The sequence below is a fragment of the Magallana gigas genome, chromosome 7 (assembly GCF_963853765.1).
Source record: "Magallana gigas chromosome 7, xbMagGiga1.1, whole genome shotgun sequence".
NCBI classification, from domain to species: domain Eukaryota; kingdom Metazoa; phylum Mollusca; class Bivalvia; order Ostreida; family Ostreidae; genus Magallana; species Magallana gigas.
Window position 1 is genome coordinate 37,949,581 of NC_088859.1, and position 18,543 is coordinate 37,968,123.

Here is an 18,543-nt window from a genome sequence, read left to right on the forward strand (position 1 = left end):
TATTTATGAATATTACTATTATAAAGTTAATAACTATGAGTAACATGTCACAAAAATGATAATTGTGTATGTTGTATGTATTATCATTAGGAGAGGAACACGTAAGTTGTAAGAACTTGTTTCCAATCCTCTTGTGAAATTACACAATAAAATATGTTCAAATCAAATCAAAATTTTAATTCTGTAAAATGCGCCATGTACACATTTGAATATTTTGTGTTTCTATAACACTGCATATATGAACACACTCGAAACTATGACTTAAAAATACTTGTAGTAAACTCATTCAATTATAGCCTTTTTCTTTAATACACATACTTTATTTACATATTCATGTTGTTTAAGTAGCAATGCAGTGCTGCGAGTCCAATGACTTGGACGAGATTGAATACGGAGAAAACATATTGGTTGATGACGCGCATTTGATGTTGTACAGGTCTTTCAAAGTGCGTCTCAAAAACACATCCAGTGGCTTTATATGGGTCAGAGGCCTGTCCCAGTTAGCGGAGAAGTCCTCCAAAACGTGGTGTACCTTGTCAGCGGGGGGTAGGGGATGACTCCATTTTTTTCTCCTTATATTTTGCTCTGCAAAAAAGAATGGAATCATAGTTTGTACAACACACTTCTGTAATTGGAATTTTTCTAGCTTCACTCAACTATTTAAATTGTATCTACCCTTTGGGATTTCTTGGAAATAATGGACGACAGGGTGGAGGAAATTCGAGTAGTCGGCGTACTCGGGGTCGGTGGCGGCCCTGTCTACCCGGAACACATCCTCTTCCGGTCCGTGGAAACCCTCGCCATATTGTAACAGAACAACAAGCACCTGTTTGTTTCGTGTATCAATACCCGTCACTTCACTAAACTTGTGTATGAGCTTTACGGGGTACTCTTCGATGTATTCACACAATTCATCTCTGCAAATTAGAACATATAGACACAAAAGTCGTAATGACAGCCAGTCTCAAAGTGATTGAAATATCACTGAAGTGCCATGAAAGCAGACGACAGGAGAAAATGTTCTTAACAAGTTTTCTGAAAAGGGAAACCTAAAATGGAATAAGTAAACAGTTTTTTTTAAAACCTATATACTAACTTGCTCAAGAGAATGATATCTCCTAGGTACGCAAACATCTGATAAAGACCGGAAGCTTCGTTCACTCGTCTGATGATGGCAGTCGTTAAGTTTGACAGTGGGAGAATCTCCGATGGCCATCTCTCTTGATGGTATCGCCAATTTAATATCTTAGAAAGAACGCGTGCTGTAACGAAATATTGAAAAAAAGAGTACTAATAATAGGTTGAAGTTTCCCATAGGCTATTAATGCCGACCGTACGTGTTTAATATTTTATTACCTGAATATCGGAAACCGTGAATGAATCCCCCTGCTGATTGTCTGTAGTCAAGAGAGTGCGCTATAGTCCCTGTGAAGTATAGACCGTCAACCACTGGGGATCGGTAATCATAGTCTATGAATGGGTACTTCTGTGAGGGCCTCGAAGCAACATCAGACACTCTGCAATAATAGTTAACGCAAAAAGACTATCTAATTCTATATTAATTAACTCATCAAGTTAGCGTGCATGTGGACTATCAAAGAAATGACAAGCATTATACGATGTGAGCGTGTTGATAAGCTGAAATAAGAAAAACAAATTTTCAGTTATACACACAACAAAGAGCCGTCATACTTTCTAAAAATTGAAGAATCAAACTGGAAGCCTAAACATCTGATGATTTTGTCGTATGGAGTCAGAAGGGGGTCATTGTCGTACTCCTCCCACTGACTGCCCGGGGGTGGGTTCTCTCTCAAGTACAGGTGTCCGCCCTGCCTGACCACCTTGTAATCGTTGATGTCGTACTCCAATAGTCCGTCCAGAGACTTGAGCTGGTAAGTGTCCAACAACTCGTTATTCACGGCCCTGTTAATGAAAAGAAACCCCTCCGAGGAGTTTATATCCGACAAAGTGTGAAGCCAATGATGAACAAAAATTCATTAATATCTGAGAATTTGGACAATTCAAAAACTTTTCAAGACAAACGTTGTTTTATTACTTTGATTCTCAATAAGCTGTCTCGTTATTTGTTTTTCTACATTATATGTGTATCATTCATACCTTAGATCGCCGACATAATGGGTTTCCCATGCAAAGCGGAGCCGATGTCTACCCACCATGTGGACGAAATTCGTCTTGTCGTAGATCGCAGTGGCAGTCTCAAAAGCGGAGTTTCCACGACCTGAAGACAAACAAAAGAACGCTTATTTTTTTAGTACACTTTTGACCTAAGTCACCTGACCATTTTTAATTTACATATGTATTTATTTATTCATTTCGTTTTTTGTTGTTTGAGAATCATAGGAAGAATATAGATACACAACTGTAAAACTGTAACAGCAACAACTAATTAATAAGGTATGTTTTACTGGACAGTTACGTTTAAATTGGTCATCGCAAGACATGTCCAAATATGGAAATTTGTCATTGATCTTGCATGTATGGACATATTTGTTCTTCAATCTATGTAACATATCAATAAACATAATACTATATTTCTTTCGCACACATTTTATTATTAATTCAAAGAAAATTATAAACAATATTTATCCATAATTGATAATTTTCAAAATAGACCATTACTGCATATAGCATTATTTCTCACTCATGAAATAATTAACCTCTATCCGCTCAAAATTGAACCACCTGAGCCTTTCATCTTTGTACAGCAAAACATCACATAACAAATAGGTATGTTGCACTCTGCCACTTTTGTGACTTTATTGTTAACCAAATTTGGTTTGAAATAATCAGGAAAATGACAATAGATGATTATATAACAATAATTAATAAGTTCATAAAATTATGAATATTTAATTCTTTACCCATAATATTTTACAATTAAACAATATTTTTTTCATAAGTGTATTATGGATTGGAATAATTCAATGAAACCTTTAACATCACCCTCTGGCGCGAGTTAAGCATTTTTTTTTTGGGGGGGGGGGGGGGTTGGGGGTGGGGGATGTCCACGATGGTTAATTTTGTATGGAAAAAAAACTAAAAAGTTTTCATTTTTTTAAATTATTACCCAGGATCATGACTGATTTGCCCTCATAGTCTGAAGCGTTCAGCGAAAGGTCCTCGTATCCGTCCATCAGTTCATGTCCGGGAATATCCGGAATACGAGGTTTCCAGATACCAGTGGCCACAATGGTTACCCTTAAAAAATGATTAAATTTTACACAAATTACAATGACGGAAAACTGACGGAGGGACTTGGACACGATTTGACTTAAAATTTTCAAATTTTATTTTTCCATTTTTAATGTTTATACTGATAAATATAGAAGTTTATATGCTATGTCAACATTTCAAAGTAATATATGTTATAAGCAAGATACAGAGTTCATAATTCTTTGTTTTGTAAACAAAGCTTGAATATTGTCATTTTTTTACATATGTGTTGTATTAGTGTAAATTTCAATCAAACGTATCTTTCTTTTGTTAATTTAGTATTTATGAATATATTAAATTAGTTTAAATTGTATTTTACATGTCATTTTGTCTAAGAAATGGTAATTCTCTACATTACATTTTTGTAAACAACTATAAGACTGGAGCTTTGTTTACATAACAATCAATTCTTACCTCTATATCTCGCTTGTAACTTGACTTTAACAATCAATATTTTAGTCAATCCTTTAAAATGCACCAGTAAACCATTTTATACATAAAAAATAAAAATGAAATTGTTCATTTCAAATCGTGTCCAAGTCCCTTTAAGAACAACAACAACGAATAAATGTATACATGTATATACAGTTATGTATCTTGTGTACATGTATATACACATTTTGATAGCTTTTATCTTCCACCTTACCGACACAAATAATTGTTTCCATTTTGATCCTTCATGCCAATTTTCGTAGATGCATATCCATGAAGGGAATGGATATCTGATATTTCTGTGTTGTAACGAATGGTAAGGTTAAAATGGCGAGCATAAGAATCCAAGTACCTGCATGAAAAGTATATAGGCAATTGTAACTACTTTCTTCTTTCATTAGTTTCTAAGATTTAGTTTGCGTTAAAATTTTGAGAGCGTTTGTAAAAATGGATCTTCTCCTTATATTATCAGTTGAGGCTGGGGTACATTAATCGTCATTTAAAATGTCTTTTCCTTCATTAAAGATTAAAAATAAATGGGATATAAAGCAATTTATAGATACGAACGTAACCATGACATCTGCTGGCGGAAACATTTGGCGGGAGAACTGTTTGAACAACATCCGGTCGTCGTCACTAAGGAGCGAATTCCAGTCGTGACGTAGATTGTACTCCTTGTTGTCCCGCCCCGTGTAAATCTTGTTGATGCTAATCAACTTCCTGTGAATGGGGTATTTAGTGTAGAATGACCCTGGAAATATTCCAAAATGGTTGTTGAGTTGGTTGACAATCGACTGTGAGAAAACAAAATTTCAACCGTTTTGAAATGATATTTAACTTATTTTTCCACAAGGCGTTAGAGCCGACTTTTAACAAGAGCTTGGACTTTAGACATTTCGTGGCAAACTCCGATTTGATGAAGGCGGGGTGTACTCATGGTTAATTGTCAGTCATTGGCTAATTATATTATATGTACATGTAAATACATTGAACGCATTCGCAATGACACGTTTGTCTGACATCCTCCAGGGATGTACATGTACATGTATTTCAGTTGAAATAGCGTCAATTTCACACTACAGAGCAGATCTTGGCAAAACAGTTCCGATTTTTGTAATCAATGAATATTAATGAACTTCTCTTAGCAAATTAGAAGAAAAGAGGTAAATATTTGACAGTCTGATTTGATGAAATTAAAGAACTAGATGGTAAAATCACACCAAAAATCCAAGCTCTTGCTCAAATGGCTCTAAGCATAAAATTGCGGTGCCGCTAGCCTGTAAAGAAGGATCGGAAACGTTTTAGTATATGATTTAGTATATGATTCCAGAGGGTCTTTTTGGTGCTACAACCATTATGACGTCATGAAAGATTTAATAAATCTTTCCCCCTGTATTTTAAAACTTTGAATGAATTTTGCAGAAAATGAAACAATTACTTGGCATTTTCATTATATCATTGGAAACTGGAAACTGAATTTTGCAGAAAATGAAACAATACTTGACATTTTCATTATATCATTGGAAACTGAAACCTGATACCTATATCCAATTTTACATAATTTTAAAGAGAAGATCGAGAACTTGTTTTTACATGATGAACGAAAACTCCCATGATTAAAGAAATAAAGTTCAACTTGAGTTTTAAGATGGTTAGCATAGGGGACATTTAGGGGCACGTGGTATTCCAATGGTAACCGATTCTCGGGTTCCAAGATGGCAACTTATTAGCGTGCGGGGGTTCCAACACAGAGTCCTTACAACATCTTGTAGACAGGTGTTTAATTTCCAACTCAGATAGATAGACATTTTTACAACTGTCCTTTTCATAGTGCGGAGTCACTATACAGGAAAAGACCTAACACTTTCAGGTCTTAAACTACATTTTTTTGTGACAGGCTTGCTTTCTACATGTAACTTAAAGGAGATGTTAGAAATTTGATGTGATAATTTCACACTTCTGTGTTCAAAAATTATTTGATTGGCAGAAGATCCGTAATTATAAGTTTTTGAGGGAGTAATCTTTTCTTATGAAAGCATCTTGATTTTTATAAAAGTATCACGTTTGTCTTGTTTTTCTTATACTTTTGTATATAATTCCTTTGCACCTCATGTAACATTATATGTTATGAGTGAAATAAATGAACTTGAACTTGAACTTGTTTGTCAATTTAAAAAAAAAAGCCCCCACTAATTTACTTATACGAGCTAGTATTTAAAAAAATATATAAAATGTTTCATACAATTTTAGAATACTAGTAAACTTACCTATATCATTTTCTCTCAATAAATTATATTTAATTTTATTCTTTTTATATAACAGATATAATGCTAAAGAAACGGCGTATTGTCAAAATTGATTCACAAATTTTACAGGCAAAGGATAAAAAAAACCCACAAAACTTTTGATTATTGTGTATCATTGAGAAAATAACGCATTTCTTGCCACAAGCATTGTTAGAAAATAATTAAATTAATTCAATATGACTAATAAACTAGATTAGTATAATTCTACCTGCTGATGAAGATTTTTCCAGTATGACATAATTTCTGTGTGCCTTGTGTAGGAAGTATCCAATCTGTAGTCCCGCGGGTCCGGCGCCTATCACACAGTAATCATGTTCTATGGGGGACGCGCTCCCTGTCACCAACAAGAATCCCACGAACATGAATCCAAAACTATACTCCATTCTTGTTGTATCAGAATATTTCATTATAGGGTTCAAGCCTCTGTCTTTTTTTCGCTATTTCCCTCTGATTTGCAGGTTCCTTCTTTAGATAACACCTTATTTTTTTTTCACTGTTTCATAAAATAAAATTCCGGCACTTCATCGGAGAAGTATCAAGTTAAAATGATTGCATAACCGAGAGATCAGTATAACTTCAGATAGCATTGTGTAAGTTTAATGATTTTGTATATCATTATCCAGCGATCCTCATGTAATTTGTACCAAACCATTCAAAGATCCCCGCAACTAATTATCCTAATGGTTTGCCGAGGAGTACAGGAGAAGTGGATCTAGCTTTGTCGATAGTTTTTGTTGTCTCCAGCAGAAAGACACAGCTGCCGTGGCATTAAATATTACAGTCGGCAATTTCCGATACCAGCCAAATTATTTTCAAATGATAGTTTGTCTTACGTTGAATAGATTGATCAGGTCGCAATTGCTTTGACATTTTGAAGGATTCAGTTATAATTGTCACAAAATCCAGGCATATACATCTTAGCGAATTTTTCTCTCCTTTCTGGAAAGATTCAAACATGCACACACACACACGCCAAAAAACCCTGAAAGCAGTTGTAGTTTATTTAATATTTTTTTCGCCTTTTTGCCAAAATGTGTTATATAATTTTTACTAATGTCGTCGTATTTAAAAGTAAATATTTTTAATAAAACATGAGTTTCATGATAGAGAAATCTTTACTTCATTTTTTGTTAAATCAATAAGATAAATAAAACCGATTCTTATGATAATATTAATGAATTACACCTACATAATCCCGATATAATGTATTTACGTAATCTCTAAGGTAGATGAGCAGCAAGATGCGTCCGGTCAATTGCCAATTAAAGTTCTTCAGATGGTGTTAATTTGGTTCGCAGCATTTTACCCCATCACCGTCAACTTGAATTGTTGTAGACAGAAAGGTTTACATAGTTCACTAATGACATTTAAATCAATTCCACTTGTTCCGCATTGTAACTGATGTAGGAGGAGGAAAATGAATCTTTATTAATGATGCCCCGCAAAATATTAATTAATTATTGATTAACTGTCTACAAAACAAAAGGTTTTTTTTTTATCGATTATCAAATTTCACAGGGAAGTGGTACACACTCGTTCAAGCAAAATATTGAACCTGAATCAAGATTGTAATCACAATTTTAAAAAAAATGATTCGCTTTAATCACAGCATTGTGAAACAATAGAGCATATAATTAATTATCCCTTAGCAGTGTTAATACGATTTCTTACGGTAAAAGAAGATTTGAAATGTATTTTTCATTATCTAAAAAGGCCATTAAGAACTTGTTTAACTCGACTGCAAAAGTAAATATTCAATAATAATATGTTCCAAAACATTTCCTACTGTAATCAGTGGGGGTGGGTAGACGGCTGAAAATAATCATTCACACTTCCTAGTAGATGGTATTTTCACCTAATAAGAACTTCTAATGAAGATTTATGTGTATGAATGACAATCATGAGTATATATATTTGCCAAGGATGGACATCTTCGCTAGCCAAGGGTTTACCATCCACTCTGTTCCTCTACAAGTAAACCCTTGGCTAGCAAAGATGCAACCCCCCCCCCCCCCCCCCCCCAACTGTACACAGTTCATCAAAATTAACATTCACAGTCCTAACAGAAGCATGAACAATCAATCCCAAGTGGAATAATTTTAATTTTCTGCAGAACATCAACACTCTTCATGGTTAAATTGGCTTCCTCTGTTTGCAATGATCAAATACTGTGTATTTTGTAACACAGTTCAATATTAACAAGAACAACCTGTATACTCTATATGATGAAAAACAGAGTTCACTGTAGTATATGTAGCCAAAATATTTTAATGGGAATAATTGGTGTGTTAAATGAAATATTTACATGTGTACATAAAAAAAATTCAACAACATGATTAACATCTTAATATTGACTTGCACACATTCATCACCAGTTCATTTAAACATATACAATGTACATTATTAGACAAGCATATCACTTAGTATGCTCCACGAACAGCCTCTAGTGCTTTCTTGCATAATGGATCAAGGTCTCCATCACCCCCTGTGAATGAAGGAAATTAAAAAAAATACTATTATTTCCAAATACAAAAAAAAATATACAGAAAATCAAACAATTTTACAAGAACAGAGATTTACATGTCTTGGCCCAAAATTCATTTCACTGTTCATTATCTAACTTTTAATTTCAAATTTACAATTTTTTTTTTTTTTTACAAAAATTTAAATGGTTTAATCCAAAAGCAAACTGTCCATTTTGAGCACAATTAAGAACCATGTTCAGTTTCAAAGGCAGTCTTCACTAGATAAATGAAAAATGTTAATTTTATTAGAGAGTTACCTACCATAATCTAATTCTCTGATGTCACACTTGAACACACATTGTCCGTTGACCCAGATCTCCGCCACATTCCAGTCGTCAATTTCCTCAAACTCCACAGAGTGGCCATCTTTAAACAGGACTGCTGCAAATTCAAGGAAAGGAATGATTACAATGCAATCCATGTAAATTTTTGAATTAAGTCTACCAGCTGATAACTGGTTTCAATTATATAATTCCCAAGTAACATATGTAAACTTTTAAAAATAATGCCTAATTTAGTTGTTTTTTTTCAATATCTAGAAAAAAAGGTTGCGAGTAGGAAATGGCTTTTAAAAGAAATAAAAAAGTTTAATGGCATCAATAAAAAAAACCCTCTATATTATGCAATTGAGAATTTAAAAAATTAGTTTTTTAATGTATATCGCATAAATATAGCAGAAATCCCTACCCATCATGCTATCTTTGCAAACTGAATACATTCTACTTTTATTTGATTTTGTTCGGGATCAGTTAAATTACAATAGGGGTCAGTTCGAATTTAAGATTTTTCAATTTTTCTCTTATTTCACTATTTCGTTTCAATTTTTTGTTGAAATATTTTTTTCTATAGCAATTGTTTAACACAAGTGACAATTTATTTGCAGTTTTCATCCATAGGTTTAAAGAATATCTTCAATAAAAAGATTCTTTATCCATCCATCAAAGTATGCATTGGTGTGTCGAGCCACCTTAATTATTTTCTTCATTAATAATTTTTCAACGAAGAAAAGTTTGGTGAAAATTTTTAATGTTATGATTATAGCAGTATATAATGCTGAATTTTAAAACAACCATTTTTAAAAAATAATAATATGCAAGTGACTTTTAATATTTTAATTGTCAATCTTTAAGTTTGATTACAGTTTGAAAATGAAAGTGTTGACCAATACTGAATACTCAGTAGTTTAATTACCACTAAGCCTAAAAGATACAATATATCACACTTGTATGACAGATCTTTCCATTTAGATTGTTTTGTTGAATGATGTACTTTTCATGATATTTTCATGGCAAATTGTTCGGAGCATTATTACATTGATGAAAATTGTCGAGTGATGTCTGCTTTTCTAGCCTGATGTCACTATGTCTAGATTGGGCACACAACCTTTAGCGTAATGAATAAATAAATAGGGGGTCTAACCCACTGTGCACGTTTCTAATGAATCGGATGGTGACATGACATTGTGATCATGTTATCGGCTTCGCCCTCCCGACAGCCAAACAGTAAAACATTAATGTTAATACATATATACTGATATGTAAAATACTTTTATTCATTTTTTTAATCATGTGTTGCATCCATTTGGTAAACAACGCTTTAATATTTTTATTTAACATTTGAAAGATATACATTGTAAATTAAAGCTACCTGTGTGTATTTAATTCAATTCATACTCGCCCTAACGGTAGCGCCGTTAAATATACTATTTAGATATAATACACATTTTATTTATTGTATTTTCAGAATATAAATACCAATAAACCTACTTTCTAGACCCTGTAACCGAGTCTTTCTGTGTTCCACCAAGTAGCAAGCCTCGTAGGGTCCAAAGGCTATCAAGGCTCTGGCATTCTGTGGCATTTTTACGCTGGTAAAAATGTTAATAATAATGTTAATCAAAACATATAAATTAATACTTAACATAGGTGAAAAAAATTAAGAGTCAACTTACCCTTTCTTTAAAGCGTTATGTATCCAGGAACTAACTAATGAACGGTAAATAAAAAACCTCTGATACTTTTCCGGAAATTGACTCTGTATAGTTATTTTCTCGGTGAAAACTTTGTAATTGTATTATATCATATTTATTTAAAATTATTAGGAGATAATTAATCAAGCTGTGTTAATTAAAATGGGCAATTTAATTGAAAATTAATTTTTCACAATAATGAAGGTACTGTGTACGAGCTGACAAGCACCTGCGCGCCTTTCAAAATGGCGTCTAGACAAATTTTACGCAATCTCTCCGTGTCTCTCTTTCGGAAAGCAGGGTTAAAGAGGTAGATTCTTTGTTCTGGTTGTCTAATATGAATGGCAAGTATAAAATAATGATTTAATAAAGATTTAAGTCTCTCTTTTTTTTTACAGAGTATTATCCTATTCTCGAAGTATTGCAACTTTACAAAGACAGAAGAAAGATTTCTTAAAATGGAAGACACAGTCAGCTTTTGGTAAGTATTTATTAGTCTTAATGTAATACTGTGTTGTCATATGATGTAAAAAAAATCACATGCTGAAAACCAAGCTGATAGAAGAGGAAACAGCATGAAAAAAATTGGCCCAAGAGTGGGTTATATTTCATCATCCATTACAATTTTACTTACTGAATCATTTACTTACATAATCATGATATCATACATTTATACGTTTCCCCATGTACTTTTGTGGGTGTAGATCTTCAGTTCTTAGTGGAAATTTGACTTGATATGCCTTAATAGAGCTACAAAGCCTCATATACAAAATATCTGCAATTTATGGAACACAAAAACTTGCATTAGTTTTGGGCTATTTTACCTACCGATAATTTCCTAACACAAAGCATATGTCCTTGATACCAATAATATTTTCAGGCAACATTTTAATGATGCTGTTGCTTTACTTCCACATACTTTCTTATAAACATGTTGATGGTTCTTTTGAGCTCACTGAGATGAAGTCGGGGGAGCTCATGCTATACCCTCTGCATTAGCATCGATGTCAGGATCTGGTTAAAGTTTTTGGAGCAAGTCTTGTATCTAAGTTATTGATTGTCTTATTTTCACTAAACTAACATTGTTGGTGCATCTGGACCTGCTTATGGACTTACAAGATTTTGATGCTAAATCTGGGCTATGAATTTCAGATGATGGAGGAGGTTAAGGTTTTTGGAGTATGGATGATGCATGTTACGATACTGATGCACTTGATAGGCTTGGGTGCTGAATCTGAGCCAAAGGTTTCAGATGCTTATAGAGATTAGGGATTTTGGAGCAGGTCACCTGTTTATGTTAATAATAGTACTTTCTTATTCAAACTTGCATGGTTGATTTAGCGATGTAAATAAATCACAGTGCTAGCTTCAGACACAGGAGAGTGATCTTCATTATCTAGGTGCTTAAGCAGGTTTAAAATTATAGAACCAACCTGACTGTCCCACTCCTTCCTCTTAAATGATTTTCACCCTCCAAGATCACCCGGTATCAGGAGAAAACGTACCCAGGAGAAAACGTAACCAAGAGAAAATGTACCCAATCTCTAGGGTACGTTTTCTCCAGGAGAAAACGTACCCTATAAAAATCATAATTATACTACTTAATAGTTTTTAATACTTTTAAATACTATTTTGCATAATAAATATACAGAAATGTAAGAAATTCATAGATAAATAAATTTAATACTTTATAATTTGGACATTTTAGATAATTTTCAAATGCTACTTTAATGCATATTTCAATGCATAGATGTATAGAAATATATTCATTTTGTGAATGATATCTTTATAATGATATCTTTATAATAATTGTAGCAACTTTTATTTTAGTACAAAATAATGACCTGTCATAAAGTGTTATCAGTCTACTTCTTCTAATTATCCATTTAGCCTTAGCATTACCGATTTGAGTTTCTCTAGGCGAGATCCCCTGATTTTAATTATAGTGATAATAAATTAAATACCTGAGGAGTTATTATTATGTACTGCCTCCCCGCGCAGGAGGTAGAAATATTCACTCTCCACACATTATACATGTCACTGGCGTCGGAAGCAAATTGACTGTTGAATGTTACATCTTGTAGTAGTTTCCATATATATGAATGAAACAAATATTTAAAAGACTTGGACTAGGTTTTATTAAGCAACTTTGTTTTATATATAATTTTCAAAAAAATGTTTTAAAAAACGCGATATCGACTTCTTGAGATACTCATCATTTAGTTCTCCAAATGAGATTGCAATAAAAACTAATTATTTAACAGTTTCGTTTATGGTGGATTAATTGTCGACTAATTAAACTGCTCAGGCCACGTTCGTGTATGTTACAAATTATTGTCTTAATAATTTAAGTACGTGAACATGGTGACTATGCATTTAAAAACTACAGCAACAAATGATACAAATGTTCATTGTATATTTTATTTTATTTAATTTAAGAATATCTATGAAAACCATTATTTATTATTTCTATAGGGTACGTTTTCTCTTGGAGAAAACGTACCCTATAAATTGGGTACGTTTTCTCCTGGGTACGTTTTCTCCTGGGTTCGTTTTCTCCAGCATTCGATCACCCAAGGCTCGTCACCTGACAGGAGTTAACCTGTCAGTTTTAGGGGTTGGTACGACAACCAAATGTAATAGGGTGGGAGAAATAATGACAGACCAGATCAGAATTCGAACCAGGACCCCCTGAATTCTCTAGTCAGGTGCTCTTACAACTGAGCTATCTGGTGTCAGTATTTGATTCAGTCTATATGCAAGGGGTCAAAGGGGACCATAGATGGTTTTTGACGATGCACATAGAAAGATGAGCAAGATTTCAAGCTCTTAAGCTGTGGTGGCAATCAATCATAAACTTATTGATTTACTTACTGGTACTTAGATTAGAGCTTGGTTATGATATTTTATTACCTTTAATCTGGGTATGCCATTTAAATTATTTCACTTAATGAAGCTTTAAGCTTTGTTACATTATGAATCATAAAAGAAATACACAATACACATAGAATCACCAATTGCAAGTCTTATTAGATTTTAAGGAATCTTTTTTGTAATGGGGCAAATTGTTCTTTTTATTGTGGTTGAGTTGTCTTGATTAGGGGGGGGGGGTCCTATGGTTGTCCAGTAGACTCAGTTTGATACTCTGATGGTGGACTTGGGATGCCCCTTTAAGGGCTTTTATTAAGTTATGCCCCTTGGAGGTCTCTGAAGTTATGCTGTTTGGGGGCCTCTGAAGATATGCTGCTTGAAGCTGAAGTTTGTAATTCTTAAGAGAACAATCATCCTGCATAATGAAGATATTTCAAGAAAGTTTATGTAATACATGTGAACATAATATTCGAAAATGTAAAAATGTAGGTTTCTACACATTAGAGTTGTCTTTCTTGGGAAAGTAAGAGCTGTTATTAAAAGCAACAGTATTGGACGATTCATTATTTAGTGTTTTAACTAATTTTTGAAATAGAAAACTTGTTGACAGTATCATTAAAAAAAAAAAAGATTGAAAAGTCCTGACTTTTAAAAAGTCCATATATTCAATATGTTCATTTACTTGCTTACAGCGTGTCATTTTTTCTGTGTTCATATTGTTTTTTAGCCCTGTACATATTTCGACAGTAAGCTGCATCACCATTCTTATAATATTATATTATGGTTGCAAACATATTTAAGAAAACATTAATTTGCTTAGCTAAGGAAAAGGCATAATTGCTATCAATTTTCAAAATTTTATACGATTTTATACAAAGCTTATTATATAAAATCATAATATATGACCAAGTTCTGATTAATAGCTGTTTTATACATTTGCATGTATATAAAAGTTATTCATGTGTACTAACTAAATAAAGCAAGAAGTTGTTTCTGCATTGCTATGATGACTATTGTCGTCTATAAAATCATCGCCCTCAAAAATAGGATTGTTGAGAGCATAGAAGCATAGACCGTGTGGTTCAATGCCGGTATATTGTATATAAGTAGAATTGTAAGTGAAAAATCAAGTCATGTCTGTCAGTAGTGTATGTTTTATCCCCAGTGAGGACCATGTTCATCCAGACCCAGGAAACTCCCAACCCCAACAGTCTGAAGTTTGTTCCGGGAGTTCAGGTTCTGGAGTCCGGAACAATCGACTTTCCGAATCCCCAGTCATCAGCATGCTCTCCCTTAGCAAAGTAGGTGTCCTATAAGTTAATGGTCTATCTTATACTGTACAAGTAGATGAGACTTTAAACTTTACGTTGGTTGGGGTTTTCTTTGTCAAAGATGATTGTACTTCATTCTATTTTTACAGTACGCATGTAATGTCTTACCCAGTGACACGTTCCTAGATAATCAACGAAACTCGACCACAGTTTTTAGATTTAAAAAAAAAACAACCAAAAATTATTTCATGAGGCACATAGCAATTTTGATGGTCAAAATATAGTGATAACGTAATCTGGTAATCGAACAATCGAAAGCATCGCGTCGGTTTTCCAAGGTTTTCTTAAACTCAGTTATTACTATTATTTATCTACAATGAAAAAAGGGGAAAATATAGATAAAGGGGAAAGTAAGAGTTAACTATTCAAAACTTCCGGAGTGTTCTGGTATAATGTGTAATAATTAGATGCCATGGAACGGACAGTAATAATTTTATGTCAGGCTTAGTTTTTGTCTAACTCTGGCATTCTGTTTAAAATGTATCAAAATGGAGATCAGAATGAAAATGATACGAACAATTGAAAGTACTTTACAAAAACACAGGCGGAATAAGGCATTGTCAAATAATTGTGCCTCTTTACTGTCGTTTTTGTGCGTTTTACGCATTTAAAGTTTACGCGAACGACCTAACTTTTCCCCTCGTACGCCACACTGATTTATTAAAGATACGATACTTTAAAACAGATCCAAATTATATCCAAGGACACATTTTTATAAGATATTTGGAATTTGTTAGAAGTTTAAAGGGTTCAAAAATATATGTTTGTTAGAGAAATTAGTACATGTATAAGTATATACACGAAAGTTAAAAAAGTATGTTCATTTGATTTTCAATAAACTAAAATAAATTGCGAATTCCTTAACGACTTCTGTAGGTGTGTAAATAATTTATAAACATGTAGTTGTATGCCTTTAATAAGAATTGAATTTAAATTTGTGATTTATTTGTTTTTATAGGCTTTTATTTAGAATTGATGGCGTAAAAGGAGTATTCTTCGGGCCTGATTTTATCACAGTTACAAAAGTAAGTACTGCTTTAACATTGTTTAAGCCTTCAAACAACTGATCGCTGCAAACCGCGGTTAGCCTTCAGCTCGACCATCGGAAGGAACCAGGGCTTCAGACAATCGGAAAAATGTTGTTCAAACTTTGTATATGAAAAAATAAAAGGGTTCCATTGCATGCTAATTGATTGTATTTTGTGCAGGCTGACGATGATTTGGACTGGCAAGTTATGAAGCCAGATATATACGCCACCATCATGGACTTCTTCGCCAGTAACTTACCCATTCTGACGGACGAACAACCCTCCGCAGACACAGGTTATTAATCGCTTGTACAGTTTTAAATCTTGTCACGTGTCATGCTGGGGAGGGGATGGGGGGATGGAGAGAATTTTGTATTATTCAACAGATGCAAATAATAATGGGAAAACCTAATAAGATGTTTTGTCAAATTTCATGAGATAAATTTAATTTAAATCCCATTGTGCAGAATAATCCCGTTTAATCCCTTAATTGCCATACACTATGTAAACACGCTGTCCTATTGTCATGTTCTATTAGTATTGTAATGTGATCACGCCTACTTAGGATGATGTGTAATACTTTCAAGTTAATGAGATCAAATTCTGTGAAATAATTTACAGGCAATGGCAGTCTCCTTCTCCTTCTGTATCTGATCATTAATTTATTAGATAACACCCTAGTGTAATAATGTTTGCAACATCCAACGCCAACATGCATCGAAGTAAAGTTAATAAATTTGAAGAATGGCTATAAAGAATAACGATTTGATAACATCGTAGCTCAGAGACAATCGCCATAAGGTTAATTTTAAGGAAATTGGTTGTATTTTTGATCTCTCATGGTTTCCATGCTGTATATGTATAGCTATCGACCCGGATGATGACGAGACTGTGTTGATGATCAAGGAACTCTTGGACACACGTATCCGGCCCACGGTACAGGAGGATGGCGGGGACATTGTCTACATGGTACACGCCTGTCTTATACTCATTGTCTGTTTAACACCTACAACTACAGTATTTACTGTCACTAATGCATACATGCTTCATTCTGAAGAAACTTCCGCTCTCTCGTCATAATCTAAATCTAGATACTACAACAAACACAATATTTACATGTATATGTGTAGCTTCCATTTGAAGAAACTACAATTCTACATGATACATTTAACTCATACTAGTATCTCTCATATAGATACTTCCATGCATTCTATTCTGGTAGCTACACATTTTATTTATGGCTTGTGGTCTAAAATGACTTGCTTTTTATTCGTGGGTCAGGGTTTCGAGGACGGGATTGTGAAGCTGAAGATGCAGGGCTCCTGCACGAGCTGTCCCAGTTCTGTGGTCACCTTAAAGAACGGCGTGCAAAACATGCTGCAGTTCTACATACCGGAAGTGATGGGTGTGGAACAGGTACTAGTTGTCGGCCGTCTCTAAAATCTTAGTACATTGACACTTTTACAAACATTGTGATGTTCTAAGTTAAGCAAATTTAATTTTATCTGATGGCAATATTTTACCAAATTTCACAGATTGAAGATGAGGTAGATGACGTCAACAAAACAGAATTCGAAAAGTTAGAGAAATCGCTGGAGGAAAAGTCGCCGGAGACATGATGATATTGTGAGACACGTGATGTATTGTGAGACACGTGATAATATTGTGAGACACGTGATGATATTGTGAGACAGCCGTCTGTGTTATTTGACTTCCTTTCGGGTGCTTTCGCCTAATAATAAATGGCGATTTTAGCATTACTTGTTGGTGTAATCATTTGTAATACTGTGTTGATTAACTACCCTACCTTTTGTTTGGGGAACAAATTAATGTAGTATTTATTCTTTTTCTGTATAAACGAATTTGAAATTATTGTCTTAACTGTTTAAAGGTTTTAAGACGAGAATGTAGCACAAATGAATACAGGAATGAACATTTAGTTAGAATTATAAACTTAAGATTCAAAAATTAAGTTAAAAAACATAAAATAAGTTTTTAGTAATTATTTTTTTGTTTCTGATTTTTCTGATAACTGGAATGGTTTACAACCAATGTAAACATTATGCTTTACAGATCTTTTACCATCAATGGCGCTTTCCTTTGGTAGAAGCTCCACTCTATTTGTAAATACCCCAAGGGTTGATATTTATTTACTTTGGGTGCACAGACGATTGCTTGTATGCAATGTGTGCCCGCTTTTTTTGTTATGTTGATTTTATTGTAGAAATGATCGTAATAGTAATAAACCATTGCTACTGTTACACATTGTTTTATTAACGAGTTCAAAGGAAAATATTTGGGCGATGTGTATCCCATCGTCGGAAACCCACGACCAGTCTCGCATGGGTTTCCGACGATGTGTATATCCTTAAATACAATCAACCCCCATATAATATTTCAACATCATTTAAGATCTTCGAAAATTGAACTGTAGAACGCATTGCTTGTATTAATACTATTAGTATACACCTGTGTGATAGCTTTGATATCCAGGTATAGGGGACCAATGTAGCTGTCTGATTTTACAGTTTTATATTTTAAATTAATATATTTTTAAATTCCCGTGAAATCAGTATTTTGCAATTCAGTGTGACCTATTGTCGTCTCAATTTATGCTCATTTTCCCCAAGAAGACTGAAAAAAAGGCTAGAATGTTACATATCCCGTCTTTTAATATGTACAAAAATGAAATTCTTCGTGAAAAAGACAGCTTACTCAATCACGGTCATTAATGTACAAAAATGAAATTCTACGTGAAGAAGGCAGTTAACTCAATCACGGTCCCAGTTGTGCTTGCAAATATTCGGCTTTTCTGTACGTCACACATACATATTTGGTGACTTTAAT

The 18,543-nt window shown here is 33.6% G+C and overlaps 3 protein-coding genes across 4 annotated transcripts; 1 reads left to right on the forward strand and 2 right to left on the reverse strand.

Annotated features, from left to right (window-relative positions):
* Positions 1 to 290: 290 nt before the first annotated feature.
* LOC105331520 (FAD-dependent oxidoreductase domain-containing protein 2) lies at positions 291 to 6,708 on the reverse strand. Of its 2 annotated transcripts, none has more exons than XM_011433747.4 (10): positions 6,181 to 6,708; positions 4,234 to 4,417; positions 3,881 to 4,018; positions 3,089 to 3,219; positions 2,119 to 2,239; positions 1,693 to 1,923; positions 1,357 to 1,517; positions 1,097 to 1,262; positions 676 to 917; positions 291 to 585 (listed from the first exon to the last, which is right to left on the reverse strand). In XM_011433747.4, the coding sequence occupies exons 1-10, from the start codon at positions 6,377 to 6,379 to the stop codon at positions 341 to 343; spliced, it is 1,818 nt and encodes a 605-aa protein (XP_011432049.3). In that variant the 5' UTR covers positions 6,380 to 6,708; the 3' UTR covers positions 291 to 340. The 2 variants fall into 2 exon arrangements, with proteins under 2 accessions (XP_011432049.3, XP_019924187.3); XM_020068628.3 differs by having other exon boundaries at positions 4,234 to 4,460.
* Positions 6,709 to 8,215: 1,507 nt separating this feature from the next.
* Positions 8,216 to 10,577, reverse strand: LOC117684141 (UPF0728 protein). The gene is made up of 4 exons (XM_034455025.2): positions 10,449 to 10,577; positions 10,264 to 10,364; positions 8,759 to 8,878; positions 8,216 to 8,457 (listed from the first exon to the last, which is right to left on the reverse strand). Exons 2-4 carry the CDS (start codon positions 10,355 to 10,357, stop codon positions 8,393 to 8,395), a joined length of 279 nt encoding a protein of 92 aa, XP_034310916.1. The 5' UTR covers positions 10,358 to 10,364; positions 10,449 to 10,577; the 3' UTR covers positions 8,216 to 8,392.
* Positions 10,578 to 10,646: 69 nt separating this feature from the next.
* LOC105331518 (NFU1 iron-sulfur cluster scaffold homolog, mitochondrial) lies at positions 10,647 to 17,453 on the forward strand. The gene is made up of 8 exons (XM_011433746.4): positions 10,647 to 10,776; positions 10,865 to 10,947; positions 14,503 to 14,638; positions 15,627 to 15,693; positions 15,877 to 15,991; positions 16,562 to 16,665; positions 16,978 to 17,112; positions 17,232 to 17,453. Exons 1-8 carry the CDS (start codon positions 10,712 to 10,714, stop codon positions 17,313 to 17,315), a joined length of 789 nt encoding a protein of 262 aa, XP_011432048.2. The 5' UTR covers positions 10,647 to 10,711; the 3' UTR covers positions 17,316 to 17,453.
* The last annotated feature ends 1,090 nt before the right edge of the window (positions 17,454 to 18,543 follow it).